The 16,207-nt window shown below is 43.2% G+C and overlaps 1 protein-coding gene across 6 annotated transcripts in view; it reads right to left on the minus strand.

Moving 5' to 3' along the window:
- Nucleotides 1-16,207, minus strand: part of dock4b (dedicator of cytokinesis 4b) — a 104,747-nt gene that overhangs the window by 13,321 nt on the left and 75,219 nt on the right. For 4 of the 6 annotated variants that reach the window (XM_062382926.1, XM_062382925.1, XM_062382923.1 and 1 more), the window contains exons 29-45: nt 16,090-16,190; nt 15,864-15,922; nt 14,920-15,068; nt 14,628-14,713; nt 13,155-13,181; nt 12,720-12,815; nt 12,549-12,609; nt 12,018-12,111; nt 11,729-11,877; nt 10,043-10,129; nt 9,607-9,711; nt 9,208-9,349; nt 7,758-7,924; nt 5,489-5,575; nt 4,223-4,399; nt 1,596-1,679; nt 496-615 (exon numbers count right to left, since the gene is read on the minus strand). In XM_062382926.1, the coding sequence (XP_062238910.1) occupies nt 496-615; nt 1,596-1,679; nt 4,223-4,399; nt 5,489-5,575; nt 7,758-7,924; nt 9,208-9,349; nt 9,607-9,711; nt 10,043-10,129; nt 11,729-11,877; nt 12,018-12,111; nt 12,549-12,609; nt 12,720-12,815; nt 13,155-13,181; nt 14,628-14,713; nt 14,920-15,068; nt 15,864-15,922; nt 16,090-16,190 (1,791 nt within the window). The remainder of the gene's footprint in view (nt 1-495; nt 616-1,595; nt 1,680-4,222; nt 4,400-5,488; nt 5,576-7,757; nt 7,925-9,207; nt 9,350-9,606; nt 9,712-10,042; nt 10,130-11,728; nt 11,878-12,017; nt 12,112-12,548; nt 12,610-12,719; nt 12,816-13,154; nt 13,182-14,627; nt 14,714-14,919; nt 15,069-15,863; nt 15,923-16,089; nt 16,191-16,207) is intronic. The other 2 variants (XM_062382928.1, XM_062382924.1) reach the window with 1 other exon arrangement.

The raw sequence follows: 16,207 nt of genomic DNA on the forward strand, positions 1-16,207 counted from the left end.
TTATCATCACAAACTAACTTTAAAGGAGACATAATCATCTTTTTTCATGCTCTTATCTTCAGAAAACATAACTTTGCTCATACTGTCCATTGCTGCAGCTCCTCTATTCAGCCTCTGTCTGAAACACTTGGATTCAGATGCTGTCTCTTTAGGGTCCCCCTCCTGATAAAGCCCAGTCTGCTCTGATTGGCTAGCTGGTCCACTCTGTTATGAGTGGGCAACCGCCTATGGTGTGTGGAGCAGACGTCAACCTCTGCTGCCAGTTGACCGGGCTTTATCAGGAAGGGAACCAGACTAGCCAATAGGGGTGCATTATTCAAATGTATGCTACATGGTGCTGAAGTATCCAGAGCTTCAGGAGCAGCCAGTGTTTTCAGAGTTTGAGCTTTTTAACAAATTTGTAAGGAAAGACGAAACTAAGATAGCCTCACATGTTTCCTTAGAGCCTCACATGTCTCCTTAAGAAACTCTCAATGTCCCCATGTATTGCCTTACCTGTATGCCGAGACTGGACTTCATCAAGTGGAACTGGTCCACCAGCTTCTTGTGGAGAGGCCTCATGTCCTGAGGAACAACCTTTTCATGCACAGCCAGGCCGTACTCCAGGATATGAGCCTGTGAGAGGAGAGCTACAAGTTAGAGTCTCCCCCAACATCATCTGTGTATCTCTGCTCGTTTGTTCCACACATTACAATAATAATAATAATAACTTTATTTGTTTCGCACTTTTCAATAAAAGCAACAAAATGATTTACGACAAACAATAAGGAATTCACAAACAATCAGAATCAAGAAATTATAATAACAAAGATCCAAATAATAAAAGTCATAGATATCATACGATAAAATATTTATGCTTGGTTAAATAAAATATGAAGATATTATATGTAAATTGCAATATTTTACATGATTTTACGGGAACAATTTAATCAGGTGACATATCTGGAAATGATATGGGTCAAATCAGATAAATCAACTTTATCTCGTCATGCGTTTTATGTGCTACAGCTGAACTGATTAATTGGCCAACATTAGCTTATCTTTTATAAGTATCAACATATTTGTTGGCTGATAAGAAACCACAGTACAGAAACACAAACGTATAAGGTTCTCAACATGGTACTAGCTGCAAATCACACAGTATCCAAGCCAAAATGAATACGTTTCTTTATCGTCTACTTTACTCTTAATTATCATAATAAAATTTTGTATATACATATCACCAATAAACCTACTCTACCTGATTAACATTTTATCCCCTTTCAAAAATACCTTAATCCTGATATTAATTTCTAATCTAAATGGCATTAAAGCATTGTCACATTAAAAAAACAACACACAGTCGTTTGTTGTGGAGCTTTTGAAAGCCTCATCAAATCTTCATCTGCAGAACAAGCGAGTAAGAGAGCTTCTGGGGAGCGTGTTGTGTCACAAGCTGTATCCGAGGTTATTTTATATTTTCGTTTCCATGTCAAAGGACAAACTCGTTGTCAGATCATTTATATATCAACATCATAAACAGTGTTATTTTTTTCCCTTGCATATGAAGCACATTAGGAACATATACGCCACCTTTTAATCTCTTATTTACCAACCTGTTCAAACATGAGCTCCCTCAGACGCCCGATCTTCTCTCCGTCCTCGGGGTGATTCATTACGTAGTCCTTCACGAAAAAGGCCTGCGTGGAAACAGAATGCAGAGGATCTGTTACGCACACGCACCAGGAGCTGAAGCACTGGCGCTTTCTGCATTGCAGTGATACCTGAATCCCAGCTGGGCTGACAAAGTGAATTAGTGCCCCTAAGTTTTTGTTCATGTTATTGTTAAAAAAGCAAACAGTGTAAACTAACAACAAGCTCTGATGTGGTGTAATATTCCTGCCTGGGTTTGAGTGTGTGATATTAATATCAACTTCAGGGACCAGAACAAAGCTGCAAAGCTGCTAAAAATACACCAACTCTGTGCCAACCGGACGTTTGAGGATTTAAATGATCACACTTTGATTTTGGGGCCAATTCGGTCTCAGGTTTTGAAAGCATTTTTCATGTTCATTCATGTCTTTGCTTTCCTGTTACAGATCACGCCTCTTCAAAAACATCATGCTCCTTGATTACCGCCCTTTCTCTCCGCTTTCCCAGACATAGCCTTCCAAAATAAACACAAGAAAGCAACTCCAAAGAGAAACGGCTGAGATGAAAAAAGCCCCCGGTCCGCTCTGAATCACGATAACGCCAGGTCCCCGCTGTTTGCGACGCCATAAACACCTGTGATGTGTCTGAGGATTATGGCAAAGGCTTTTAAATCTTCATCAGAGTATGCAAAGGGGCGAGACAACTGGCTGATGAAATACCCTGGTTGGCTATCACGCCTTCAAATCTCCACAGAGGGAAACACGAGGTAAAAGGGGGGAGATTGCAAAAAAAAAAAAAAAAGAAGATCAGCACAATTTCTCCCCTCGGGACACAGCTGTCTATCTCCAAAGAAACAGAGCTCGATGCCGATTAAAGAGAAAAAGATGCTGCTTCAAAAGGGAGCAGACACAAACAAGGAGATACTCATCAATGAATCAAGTCAATGGCTCAGGGAAACAAGGAACAACAGTATTCCACTCACACAACAACCTTTATTAAAAAAGCAGAAATTAGTATGCACGGCTCATGATATGATGTTCCACTCGTTCAACAGTATTACTACGTTATTATGAAGTATGAATGCAGTGCAGGAGTCAACAGGAGTGTTCAAAATGTGCACAGCAGTGAAATTATGTTTAGGCAAGAAAAATTCCATCCGAGGACGTCCGGAAAAGCCAGCGAAAAATAATCAATAATCTTCAATGAGTGATGGAAATTTGTCGTCGGGCTGCAGGGAGAGGGACCTCGCCATGGAGTGGTTCAATTAATCATTAGGAAAGTCCAATTAGAGATGGAATGCTGAGGGGGAGGGTGGGGGGGGGGGAATAAATCAGACAGCATTCCCCCTTGAGGGCCTCGACTCATACTTAAGCAATAAATCTGAATATTAACAACGACAATTTCTCCTTCATTTGTTGCAGAGCGAACCTCCACAGCTGTCAATTGGCATTACGCTGAGAAATTAATAGATTTACAGAGGCGCGTTCCGCGGGGCACTGCTGCATGAGAGATCCTGCGATGAGAAAAATGAGCGCCGATGTGAGTGGCAACATGTTTGCTGTAGAAATGGTTCCATCTGGGTCCCACTCTTGCTAAATAAAACCGATACTTTCTATAGTGTGCAATATAAACGTACAATTTAGAAATGGTCGAATGAAGTTGGTGGTCAATCTTTAGCCACTGAAACAGCATTTACGCACTTGCATGCATGGGAACGGAAGCAGCCAACAGTGTATAAAAGTAAAGTGTGCTTCTTTTTTGTAATGGCAGTAAGGGTGGAAAGCACTTGAGCAAAGCCATGCCTTTGTTGCTCTATCAAGTATCCTACAAACCCTAATGGGCTACTTCTTCACAGAGGCACGCTCTCCTACACAAACCTAATAAACACTTGCACGCAACGCACACACACACACACACACACACACACATATGAACGTTCAACCCCGTATATGCACTCCCGGAGGAAAAGAATGGTTGCTATGCGACAAAGAGCTCGTCGCCTGAGCCACTCAGTCTGTTATGAGAAAGATCCTTAGTTGTATTTTTCTTCAATTGTGCTCCTCCTGGTTTAGAAATTGCTCCGTACTGTTGCCCTGCAATTGTCTCCCATCAGGGAGCTTTTGGAGGAGCAGTAGATACAAGTGTATGTCAATGAGATTGACCATATCTGGATGTTGCTGCCCCTTCAGCGTGTGATACACCAGCAGCATCAAACACTCCCTTCTCATTATTTCGGCCATTTTAAATCATTTATCTCGCTCCATTCCTTCCTCCAATCCCTCTGTCTGTCATTTCTCCCCACGTCTATCCTCCCATGCATCCATTCCTCCATCACCATCCATCTCCTTTCCCCGCTTCCACCCCTTCCTGCTCGATACTCATCTATCCGTCTGGTCAGACTTTACCCCGGCCATTCACGCATCCATTCATCCATCTATTCCCTCCCTCCACCTTCTGCAAAACGCTTTCTGTCCATACATCTCCTCGCTAAAACCCACCTTCATGCATCATTAGGCAATCCATAAGTCACGGCTTCTCACACCTCGCTACAAAAAAACTCCAACCATTTCTTCCACGTATCCATCCATACCTCTTGGTAGCGGGCCAGCCCCCCGTTGACAGCGGCGTCGATGACCCCGTTGAGGCACATGGTGAGAGGGTTGATGTTGGACATCTGCCGGCTCTGACACTGGGTGATCAATGTGCGCAGCTGCAGATTCTTGTTCTCGATCACCTCGATGGCGTTCTCCAGCGGGCTTACCTCCACCTGCGAAGGGAGTGGGTATAGAGGACGGAATAAAGTACATCAAGAGAAGAGCTTTTTACAATCTGAAGGTGGGAATAAAACAACCCTAATGAAGGTGAACTGAAAACAAAATATAGTGCTGAGGTCCATTATGATAAAAGTTACAACCAGGATATCTAGGCCGGAAGGCCTCAACCATTATATTTGTTTGGTACGGGGTCAGTTGCATTCAGTGTCAAATTTGTTTAGGTGCTGCTTGCTTCATCAGAAAACAAAGCCAATACTGTCAGGCTGAATCAAAACACCAACATTTTAGGCTGTGACACAAAAACAAGGAGCTGAGAGGGAAGTGCGTGGTTGGGTGATGTGTGGTATTATCTCTACCAGTGACACATTGCACATCTGAGCCACTGTTAATATAAAGACAACGACTGCAGCAGCTTTAAATATAAGACATACTCTGTATTGCTGCAAACGCACACATGATTAGTATATGGTTACTTTAGCACACACTCACGCACAAAAACATTATCTTCCCCTTTCTTTTTCTTCCTCTGTCTCCCACAAAGCTTAATCCCCTTGCTAATAGAGCTTTTGCCAGTTCTGTATTTTATATGCCATTGCACTGCATAACCATCGCAGAATAACACTGGGCTCACCAACCACAATTACACACAGCACGTTGCAGCAGCTCGGCACGAAGGAGCCCACGCTTACACAAACAGAGACAGACAATCGGTTGTGGACAAAACAGCATTTTCGAATCCTCCCACTCCTCAGAGATCTGAATGAGGAGATCCGAGACGAAAGGTGTCCGAGGGGGACTTACGTGCAAGACGGTGCAGAACTGGACTCAAATGTGAAAAGGATTCCTGGCTAAAAAACAGGGTATTGAAAAAAAAAAATCCTGAGGAAAATATTGGTTGGAAAAGTAATGACATTTAGCATCCAAGCAATCCAATGTAGGAAATCAAATATGTCCAATGACCCTGAACTCATGACCCGGGCTCTTATTGTTTTTCGATGTAATGGCCTGAATCGATACTCTAAATCGTAAGTAAAATTGTATTACGGCGTCCCCTGTGTGGCATTTATGTCTGTGTCACTCACCAGCTCCCTCTTCTCCACCTCAAACCAACGGGAGATGCCCGGGAGGCTCTGGACCAGCGTCAGGGTCGTTCTCTCCACCCACAGGCTCTGCAGGAACACACGAAAACACTCAAGAGTTAATAATAAAATCCATAGCTACTTATGCCTGATGCAAACACTTTAATTCCTGAGGCCTAATGCGAGGAAAAACATGTTGAGTGCACCCACTGCCAAACACCCACTTTTAGGTGTAGGTCAGGTGCCGTGTCTTATATCTCATGTCATCATTCATGTTCCACCACTTGGCCTGTCAGCCATCAAGCTTTCAAAACGCCAACCTCCCACAAGGTCATTCTGACAGCACGCGATCTATGGAAACTGTAGCGTTCACAGCAGGCGATTAACATGAGAGAGTCGCACTCACAGTATCGTCTATTCTGTTTGTTGTATGCGTGTGAAGAAATTTTGGGGTCAAGCTTCACCTAATGATGCCAGATGTGTGCTCAGTGAAGTTCCATCCTGCCCGAGTCTCCGCCCAGTACTTCTATATCGCTAATTCTTGTCTATGTTTGAATTCACAATATTAAAGTCGACTTTTACTTAAGAGTTAATTGTTGATACATTTTTTCTTCCTACTAAGCGAAGATGATCAGTTTATCATCACATGAGAAAAAGAGATGCAGTAAATCATCAAAATTGCGGGAGCGAAGCTAAAACGAGTAATTGTGAATTTCTACTTGAAAAAGGACTGATTAAAATTCTCACCAGTAACTAATCAACCCATAATTGTAATTGTTAGTTTCTGTCCTGCTTCTCCATCTCTATCAAAACTAAATCTAATTTTGCTTATTTTTCTCAAATAAACATTGCTTATTTTGTTTAATTAGAAAAAAAAAATACTTCATATAAAGATCCTCAGAACTGCAGTCAAAGCGTCTAAATTGCCCCCTGGTGGCTAGTTGCTGTCTAGGTCATAAATCCTGCCTTCTCCATGTTTGCAGATGGGACATGGACCAAACTCAAAAGTAAAAGTACACTTCAAATACTTTTTTCTCAATAGATGGTTTTAATTGATTGATGCAATAAAAACAGGATCAAACTTCATAATTGACAGCTAAGACTGACTCCTGATTGGTGGAGGGTGTGTATCTGGGAGACCCTGGGAGAAAGGTGAAACTGCATCACCGTGATCACAGCGGTTTTTCTTCTGAGCCCTCTCCCCACAGCCAAGTGAGGAACAAGGTGATGACAGCGTGCCGTTTAATTTAAGTTTAGGATGCAGTGTCTTGCTCAAGGACACTCCAGCAGGGCAGATAAGTGCTGACACGCCGCATCGATCCAGCGTCCTGAGGTAGAAACGGAGGCTTTCATGTCACTACACGACCCCGTTGCCCTTTATTGATTTGGGGCGTTTTAAGGATAAGGGGCGGACCTGAACACCACTTGTGTTACAGTGTAGAGAGCAGAGAAGTTAAAAGATGGAAAAAAAGAACTCAAGTCTTGACCTTTCCCCTGAAGACACAGGCTTCTTTGAAAACTGATTTTTTTCCCTTTCTTTCTTTATCGTGACAGATCCATATGCAGGAGGCCGCACGCTCTTGTCACCACACAAAGGTTCACCATATTTATTATTCCCACCCGAGGGCAGCAGTGTCGAGTCCTGATGGAAATGTGATATCATGATTACATTTATCCAAATAGCCTTGATGGAGCTGCGATAACACGTCTGCATCGAGCGTGTGTGTTATCATTGAATATTTATGAGCCTAATATCAGGGTCTGAGGTGTGTGTGTGTGTGTGTGTGTGTTTTTGTGCGAAGCTTTATACAGCACAGTATGGTATCAGTTTTTTTCGGGGTAATTAGTAATGCAGAAGTCAAGATGAATAAAACATTTGCGACACGCGGACTAATACCTGGGTGCAGGTTCAAACTGTCACTACCTTCACAGGCTCACTATCGATGGTAAGAACGGGAGTAAATGACGGTGTTTCGGTTTGCAGCGAGAAAAAAAATGCAATCATAAATGTATAATTGAACGTTTCTGAAAATTGTTCAGAGCGCGACATCTTGCAGCGACTCCACGAGCAGCGGGAGCCCACGAGTTCTTTTTTAATGCCTTATTTTCGTTCCGCAATAAATTCTGTGATTTGTATGGAGTGAAAAGGGGGAGGAAATTATACGGAAGATGAAAAGGTGTATATGACACTTCCCTCTTCCTACTTACCCATGCTTCATGTGGCTGCCTATATTCTTCTGTATTTCTGGTGAGTCCCCGTCCCCCCCCGTACCTTGAACTCGTTCTCCTTGTCTTTGGTGCCCTTGTGAAAGGGCCGGTCGTATCTGAACCTCCAGATGTGATTGAACTTGTAGAAGCTTTTGATGTTGTCGGGCACCCCGTCCCTCTGCAGCACGTCCTGACTGTCCGGGATCGGAGTGACGGCGTAGATCTGCAGGTCTGGAAGGCGCCGGAAGTTAAGGAAAGAAGCGAGAGAGCGACAGGAGAAAGCACTCGAGACCGAAACCGACAGCGCTTCTTCACTGACCTGAAAGAAACATCGGGAAGTCGCGCGATGCAATTACACACAGATGACAAGAATACACACACACACACACCAGACAGGCAGGCAGGCCGGGGTTTGCAGGGTTGTGTAAGTGAGTCATCGGGGGAGACATTTTAAAGGATCCCACCAGAGGCTTGAAATTATTGGACATGAGTCACAACCAAGAAAACAAATATTCGTAAATAGTTCCAAAACACACCAATGTTAAGACAAGCAAGTCTGACACTGCCTGTGTCTCGTAATCCTCGGCCACATGTTTTTATGGAAAAAGATTTGACAGAGGAGATGCATCAAAGACACACTTGGGTTCCATATTGATGTTCAAGCAGGACACATAGACACAGGATCCATATTTCACTGTACTGACTATAACGACTCGTATTACTGTCACTTAAGATAAGAATTTGTATCCCCACAGTTGCTAACGTCGATAAAGCTTTTACCGTCCGTGCAGACATTCAGACCTTGACGTTTCTGCGTAACTGCACTTCACTCACTCACCATAGAACATCCCTTCCTCTCTTTAGTCTGTGTCCTTGTCACTAGGAATCTGTTGCATGCGAGAGCGACCTTTCTGCATGTGCACCCCCGCCACTGACCTAGCCTGAATTCGTTCTGTGAGAGAATTTTAGCAGCGTTGGTCGTAAAGATGCGATATCTTGCCCCACAGACCTCTTGTGAAACCACATATAAATTAACTAGATGTGGATTTTTAATGGGAACTGGACCAAATAGCACACCCTCATGAATATCAAGTCAATATTGAGCTAGTGTGATGGAATCCAGGTCACAGAAGTCCTCCATGTACTCACTGCGGCTTGTAAAGCTTACAGCGATAAGTGCATCGTAATAAATGAGGCAACTCACATCACCATTTTTATCAATGTGGAGTTTCTCTCATCTGGATTATAGCGAGCACGAGGACGCTGCTCAGAGACGGCAAATCAGCACGGGGAGTTTGTGTGGCTTCCTGGATATGGGCTGTTTGATTATGACAAGAAAGCGATTGTGAGAGGACGAGTGAAGCACGGAGCGTGATAAAGTGCCTCATTACAGGATGTAGTGTGTGTAAGGAGCTGTGTGTACGATGTGCTTTACTTTGTCTGCTCAGCCTGGATGTATGTGTCCACAAACGCACATTCATTTTGTAGTGTCTCTCTATGAAAACCAAGGATACACTGTGCGTCCGCCTGGTAGATGGTCTGGTCCGGCTGGTTGACGTGCTGCATGGCGATGGCGTGGGGGAACTCGTTGAGCATCCGCTGCTGGAAAGCCTCCAGCCTCTCGTAGTCATGGCCGCGGCACACAAACTCCTTATTCTGCAGAGGGGAGGGGGGGGAGTGGAGGACAACGTGGGGTTAGCTTGACATCTGGTGGCCGCGCAGTGCAACTGCAGCCTCATCTGCAAACTCCGCCAAGGACGGAGGCTGTTACATCATTAAATGGCATTGAAAAAGAGTTGCTGAATGTCACCTCACTGGAGGAGTCTTATATAAGGGAAGTTAATTCTTCTTGCAGGAGAGGGTGAAAATATGACTGCTCAACCGTCACACAGGGAATATGGAGATTTCTTTACCCGTAAGAAGAAAGGGAACTTTTTTCCATAGAAGCCGACTCTGAAGAACTCAGGTTCTAGTCTTTGCTGGTCCATGATCTTGTCGTACAGGGAGGCTTCCATCATCTATCAAGGAAAACCACATTGTATCAACAAAAAAAGCTTTGGTCAGGGGCAGATCCAGGGGGGCACAGGGCCCTGCTTGTATATGATTGACCCCTGAAGTGCCCCTGTCCTTAAAATGTGGTAAACATGATGAAATAAACCCAATTCAGGTTGTAATGGTGAAGATATAATTGCAAAGCCTTAACATGTGAGTGCAGAGCTTGAATAATGTTTCAGACTTTATTTCTTTAAACTTAATGTTTTGTTAATTGTCATGTGGTTAGAGAAAGACTTCATCCAACAATCTTCTCCAGGGAGTGTGTCTGCAGCGTGTTTGTTCTGGAAAACTCACCCTCATCTTGCTCAAGTTCCTGTAGTCGTAGTCAGACTCGTACTGGTCAGCCAGCTCTCTGCACAGGATGATGCCATTCTCCCAACACTAAAGAGTAACAAACACACAATCTCAGTGAATACATACAAAAGGAAAAGAAAAATATATCAGAATCCCTCCCACTGTGCTGCTGTGCCACTTCACCCCCAGTGGATGGCACTGGTGAGTCAACGATTTAAGGAGTCAGATCCAGCCTCCTCATGCAGGTACATGCAGCTCTCAGCCATCTTGCTAATTAAATGAAATGCTTTCCCTCCCTGCTGCCTGCTAATCCCTGTTGGGAAGCATCGGCAGATGGCAGAGCTCATGAACGTGAAGGGAAATTGGACGATGAGTAACGAGAGGAGTGTTTTTAATGATTCCGTAGAGATATTATTTCAGCGGCAATGCAGATTTTTCTTTCCTTTTTCAGAGTGTGTGTGCGTGTGTGTGTGTGTGTGTGTGTGTATTGGGAGGTGTTTCATAATGTCACTTTTCCCTGAGAGTGTGGAACATTGACACAGGTACTGAAACCACTTGCGCATCCTGAATCATATAAGCTCTGTTTAAGTCCATTCTTTCATTGCACCACCAAAGCATGCCACGCTTCAACCGTCAGGCTGGCCTTCGCCCTCATCATCATCTCCAGCTATATTTCTTCCGGGGGTGGCGCGGGTAGGATATTGTGTGGATGATACAGATGCAGCTTTAATTAGACTCATCTGATCGAACCGAGAGGAGGTGCTGAGGCTTCGAGCCGCTGTCACAGTTCACGAGAGGTGGATATTAAATGTCTGACCGCAAGTGACATATTTTTTTCCACCGTTCTGTGATTTTAATCTCATGTAGGTGACGTCACGTCTCCAAAAAAAACAAGTGGGGCAACTTGTCATCTGTCGTCTTCTGTTTTGCTGCAGCTGCAATTAACTAAATAAACTAATAAACGTGTTCATTTTTCAATGCAGAGAATTTGAGGTACATGTATATTGTACGATTTTAGCAAATGAGTGGTTGAGGTCTTACAGAGCAACTCGAAAGGCACTGGTTAGAGTACCAAGGCTGATCACTTTTAAATTCACTTGATCCGGATCTGAACCAAATTTCACTTTGACCCACAACATCACTGACTTTTCTCATCTCACCGACTTATTTCTGAGAAATCAATGAAAACTGTTGAAATGTTGAAAAACACCTTTACCAGTGTTAAACAAATAAAATAACAAAAACCTTCCACAGATCTAAATTTGCTCAAATTGTTAATGGGCTGTTCCCTGACCCACATCACATCCTTCCACCGAGTTTCATGTTGACTCATCTTGTAGCTTTTTTTGTGTAATCCTGCTGACTAATAGAAAATAGCAAAGATTGTCTCTTCACAGTGATGCGGTACATTCCCTGGCATCGAGCTGCGTCACAAACCGCTTGTCAAGTGCTGCTTCTTTTGTGTTGCTAAAATTATTGAACCGAAAATGGGTCTCTATCCAGCAGCAGACAAGTCAGCAAATGCAAATGCAGACATCAGTCGTCACCTTAGCTGTTTTTTTCCACCCACCTCGAACATCAAGCTCTCTTCTTCTTCCTTCGTTCTTTACAAGTGTGCCTCCATCTAGGCATAGTGTTTGTGTATGTGTGTGTGTGTGAGTGTGAGTGTGTGTTGCTGCAGCTCACCTTCCCCCTGTCGAAGTTCTGGACGATGGTGAGATGCAGATACTCTTTTCTCTGCCACTCGCTCTGCATGGGGTAGTTGAGGAACTCTCTGAGCGGCCGGTCGGACCACTCCAGCAACTCGTCGTACAGCAACAGAGTGTATGACGCCTCTGTGACACACAAAATCAAACAGTCAGGAGACAATGGAATCTAAAGTTAAACATTAAGGATTTGGTGTCTCAGGAACATGTTTAACTCATGGACACAGATCAGGACACCTGTGCTGTGTGTTCGGAGGCTTTTTCTGTACCTGTGTAGTTTTGTGCTTTCAAGTGCAGGTCGTACAGTTTGTGAATGTAGCGGATGTACATCTCCTCTTTGTTCAGCTCCGTTTTGTAGAAGTTCTGACAGCAGCAGTGGGCGGTCGGACGAGGATTGGGCATGAAAAAAGAAGAAGAAAATCTAAATGATAGAGTTTATACATGCAAATGAGGACGATTTTCTAAAGTGAGGCAGATTTCTCTGTGGTCGAGGCGAAACAATATTTCAGCTTGTGACGAGCGGTGACTTCTGATCCAACTGCCCACACAAACAAAGACACACAAACACGCGCACACACAGACACACACCCACACCCCAGAAATCTTACTATATCAAACAATACAGGCCTTTTCAGAAAAACTGGCATCCTATCATTTGCCTGATTGAAGTCAGTTTGTTTTTGTTTCTTTCACTACTTGTTTCATTAATTGCTACTGTTTTCTCTTGTGCATTTGTTGTCGTTTGTGCATTTGTTTTGCTGTTTAAAGCAAAAACAGAGCTGAGCGTGACTGCTACTCACCAGTAAACTGACAGTACATCCAATCTTTTTACCATCCACCTCTCCCAGCTTCATACAATCCCTACAAAAGAAACAGAGGCCATTAGACATGCACAAAGATATTATTGAGAAGGATAAAGTGTGTGTGTGTGTGTGTATTGTGTGTTCTTAGGTGCATGTGTGCGCTCCCACCTATAATCCAGCAATCTCTCCATTAAGCGAGTGACGGTGGCGATCAGAGAGATGCCGCTCTCCCTCCACGTCTCTCTCTCAATCTTCTTCAGCAGGCTGGAGGACAAATGAAGACAGACAGAGCGAGACAGAAGGACGTGAGGACCCAAGGAGACGAGATGTAGACGAGAGCAGATGAGGAGGGACGGGCGATTGGGGGAGGAAAAGAAAGGAGAAATTACTAAGAAAAAGAAAAGGAGGTGAAGCAAAGAAAGGAAATCCCAGTCACACCAGTGTCACCTATGCTTGCTGGCCTGCCTGTGGGATTCAACAAAGTAAAATACCCCCCCATAGAGGCTAGAATTTGAAAGTGTTGAAATGTTGCAGTTGATTCCCCCCCTCCTGCTGCCCCCTCACACAGACGACACTGAGAGAACAAAGAGGAGAGCGTCTTACCTAGGGTACGGACCAAACAGAGGAATTCTACTCCAGGCGGGGAAGCATAGGCGGAATAAATTAATATTAATACTATTAATGTCAGCACACACAGTCACACAGGTTACTTCAGGGGTTAGTGGAGTTAGTGGGAGGGAAATAAATGAACTGATAAATTAATTTAGCAAGGAAACACAAAAAAAAATTGAATTTGTTAACTGCATTGAGGCTGAATTATAAATCAGCAGCTGTAATGGCTTCTTATGCATAATTCAAATATACAGCACATTATAGATTTTATATATATATATATGGCTTTAATAATATGTACTTATATAACACTATTCTCAGTATTAATTCACATATAAAAATGGTGGCCAAGACGATGATTGACTATGAAGGACAAAGGGACAATTACAGTAGATGCTTTTATTGGTAAATACTTGGATTCACATGTTTGTGATACTTAGAGAGACAAACACTAAGTCTGTGTGAATCAGAAATATGGCTTTGTTCCATGAAATTATATTCTTAGGTGTTAAAGATAAAGAATTTGTAGTTAAGAAAGACATAAAGATATGAAGAGGCACAGAATCCCCAAAAAGGCAGGGATATATATATACACACACACACACGCACACATACACATGCTAAAACACACACAAAGCATGCTAGAGCACAAACCTGGAAACACAAAGACAGAGATGACAAGGACCGACCGTGGAGGAGGTGACCGTGAAGATGAAGGTGACTCGAGATGAAGAGTGATCACTTACCTCTTATTATTATTATTATTTAAACAATCACCTCCAAAACCATCACTTTTAAATTACCAGCTAACCAAACATTTAAGGTATTTGTCGCACACACAAACCTTGCACAGGATGTCCGATGCGTTTTATTATTATTATTATTTGTTTGGATAATTCGCAGCTAACCCGACACAGGATGAAGTCGTATTTATTCCTTAACTTTCGCAACTTTTATTCTTTATTACCAACAAACTTTCTTTTAAAAGAATCGGAATGCAAATGAGATTCGTTCAATTTCAAAAAACACTTTCCTTCTCAGCAGCAGGTTGTCACAGTTTTGTTCAGGTGGCGCAGGGCTTATCTGAGGAGTAATGCAGTCATCTGTGCAGGTTTAAAAGCTCATTTTCCAAAGCAGGAGACTGAGACGCAGATAAAACGGCTGCTTAAGGAGGAAAACCACCTGCGTCGGCCACGCAGGCATTTGCTTGATGAGGTCTTGTGTGGGTCGTATCACTTTGATCTGAAGACTCCACAAACAGCTATCTTGACTGTCAGTGTAATGGTCGTCCCGAAATGGCCTCTGTCCGAGCCAATTTGTCCGCGCTGTTGTTATTTTACTGTCGAGCTCTGCCACTTAACCGCAAATGCTTCTCCTACAAAAAAAACTAAAGAGGCTGGGGAAATTTGAAGTAAATATGCGCCCACACATCAGCGACTATTCCAGTTGCTTTCTCTGACTCACATGCTGTTGAAGAGCTCCCTGTACGTCTCGTCTCCTTTGCCCTCGGACATCAGGCTGTCCAGTTTGTCGATCAGCTTGGCCTCCACCTGTGAGGAAGGGGAAAGAATATGAATCTCAAAAGAGGCTGCAGGATCAAACGATTGGGAACCAGTGTCAGTCCTTCAGAGATTGAAATCGTAAGTCGTTGGATACAATCATTTATTGAAAGAAAGTTTCACTCCGGATGATAGAGGCGACGGATTCCTTTCTCCCAGCGTCCACTAATGGGAGATGAACTTTCCCTGCTGAGTACCTGTTTGAAATTGCCACTGCGTCTCTGCTCCCAGTCCATCATGTCGTGGAAGATGGGGATCATGACATTCCTCAGATCGGGCTGTGGCACGAGCGTCACCTCCAGGAAGGGACCAATCATCGCCGGGATGAAGTTCAACTTGTGTTCCCCTGGAGGAGAGAGGTGACACTGGGGTCAGAGTCTGAGGGCAGCGAGTCAGAGGCAATTTTCAACATCTATAAAAACGGATTTTTCTAATGTTGCTTCCATGCATCAACCAAACTCCCCAAAAAAAACTGTATTTTCATCAAACTCATGATGCGGTTTTTATTGTACAAAAACACTATTTTTTAATCCACATTAACAAACCTGTGATTATTATAAAAACCTACAATTGTATAAATTCATCACTGAAGCAGAACAGAACAAAAGCCCCCACACAAAGCACAGTGAGGGATCCAGCTTGTTGCCATGGCGACAAATCATTTTTAGCATAAAGTAAAAAAAAAGCAAGAGTGTTCAAAGAACTACCAGAGTTAATTTTCTTTTACTTTCTAATGTTAGTGCGTCCCACTGACTTCAGACTGTTAGAGATACAGGACATGCAGCTGGAATAAGACAGACAGTTTTCTGTTCCTCACTTTACGGTATTTCCTTTCTTTTCAGAATAAGAGTGACTAAATAATATTTTTTAAATAATATTGAGGAGATGGAGCTTGCAGATTCCGTGACTCACACTTCTTAAAATCTATTTTTACAGACCTACCTTTATGTGATGTCATCTTTTTTTATGTTTCACGACATCTTTTTATTTCTACTAAATTCCTATTTTCTTTTTATTGTTCCTATTCTTTTATTTGCAGTTAAGGTTTTAACAGGGGTGTTATTGTCAAATGGCAATAAAAACAACAATATAGTCCATGTTAAGCATGCGTGTTGGGCCCATCTACGTTTTATCATCTTACCTAAATTCTGCCACATGCTGAAGATCTCACAGCCCATCATCACCCTCATGTCTCCGTACCTGCATGAGAAAATGTCGGGGTTAGAAATGTGTGCTCGCTGCAGGCAAGAACAGCATGCTAAGTACTTGTTGTGTGTGTGTGTGTGTATATGTGTGTGTGTGTGTGTGTGTGTGTGTGTGTGTGTGTGTGTGTGTGGTAGATGCATACATTTGCAAACAACACTTACTTTTCTAGGATCTTCTTCCTCTTGGAGGGGGAGAAGGACTCCAGTTGAAGACAGGGCTGGTTGATGAATATTACAGACAGATAGAAATACGAGTCCCACACCTGAAAGTGGCAACAAA

The sequence above is a fragment of the Platichthys flesus genome, chromosome 23, assembly GCF_949316205.1.
Source record: "Platichthys flesus chromosome 23, fPlaFle2.1, whole genome shotgun sequence".
In the NCBI taxonomy this organism is placed as follows: domain Eukaryota; kingdom Metazoa; phylum Chordata; class Actinopteri; order Pleuronectiformes; family Pleuronectidae; genus Platichthys; species Platichthys flesus.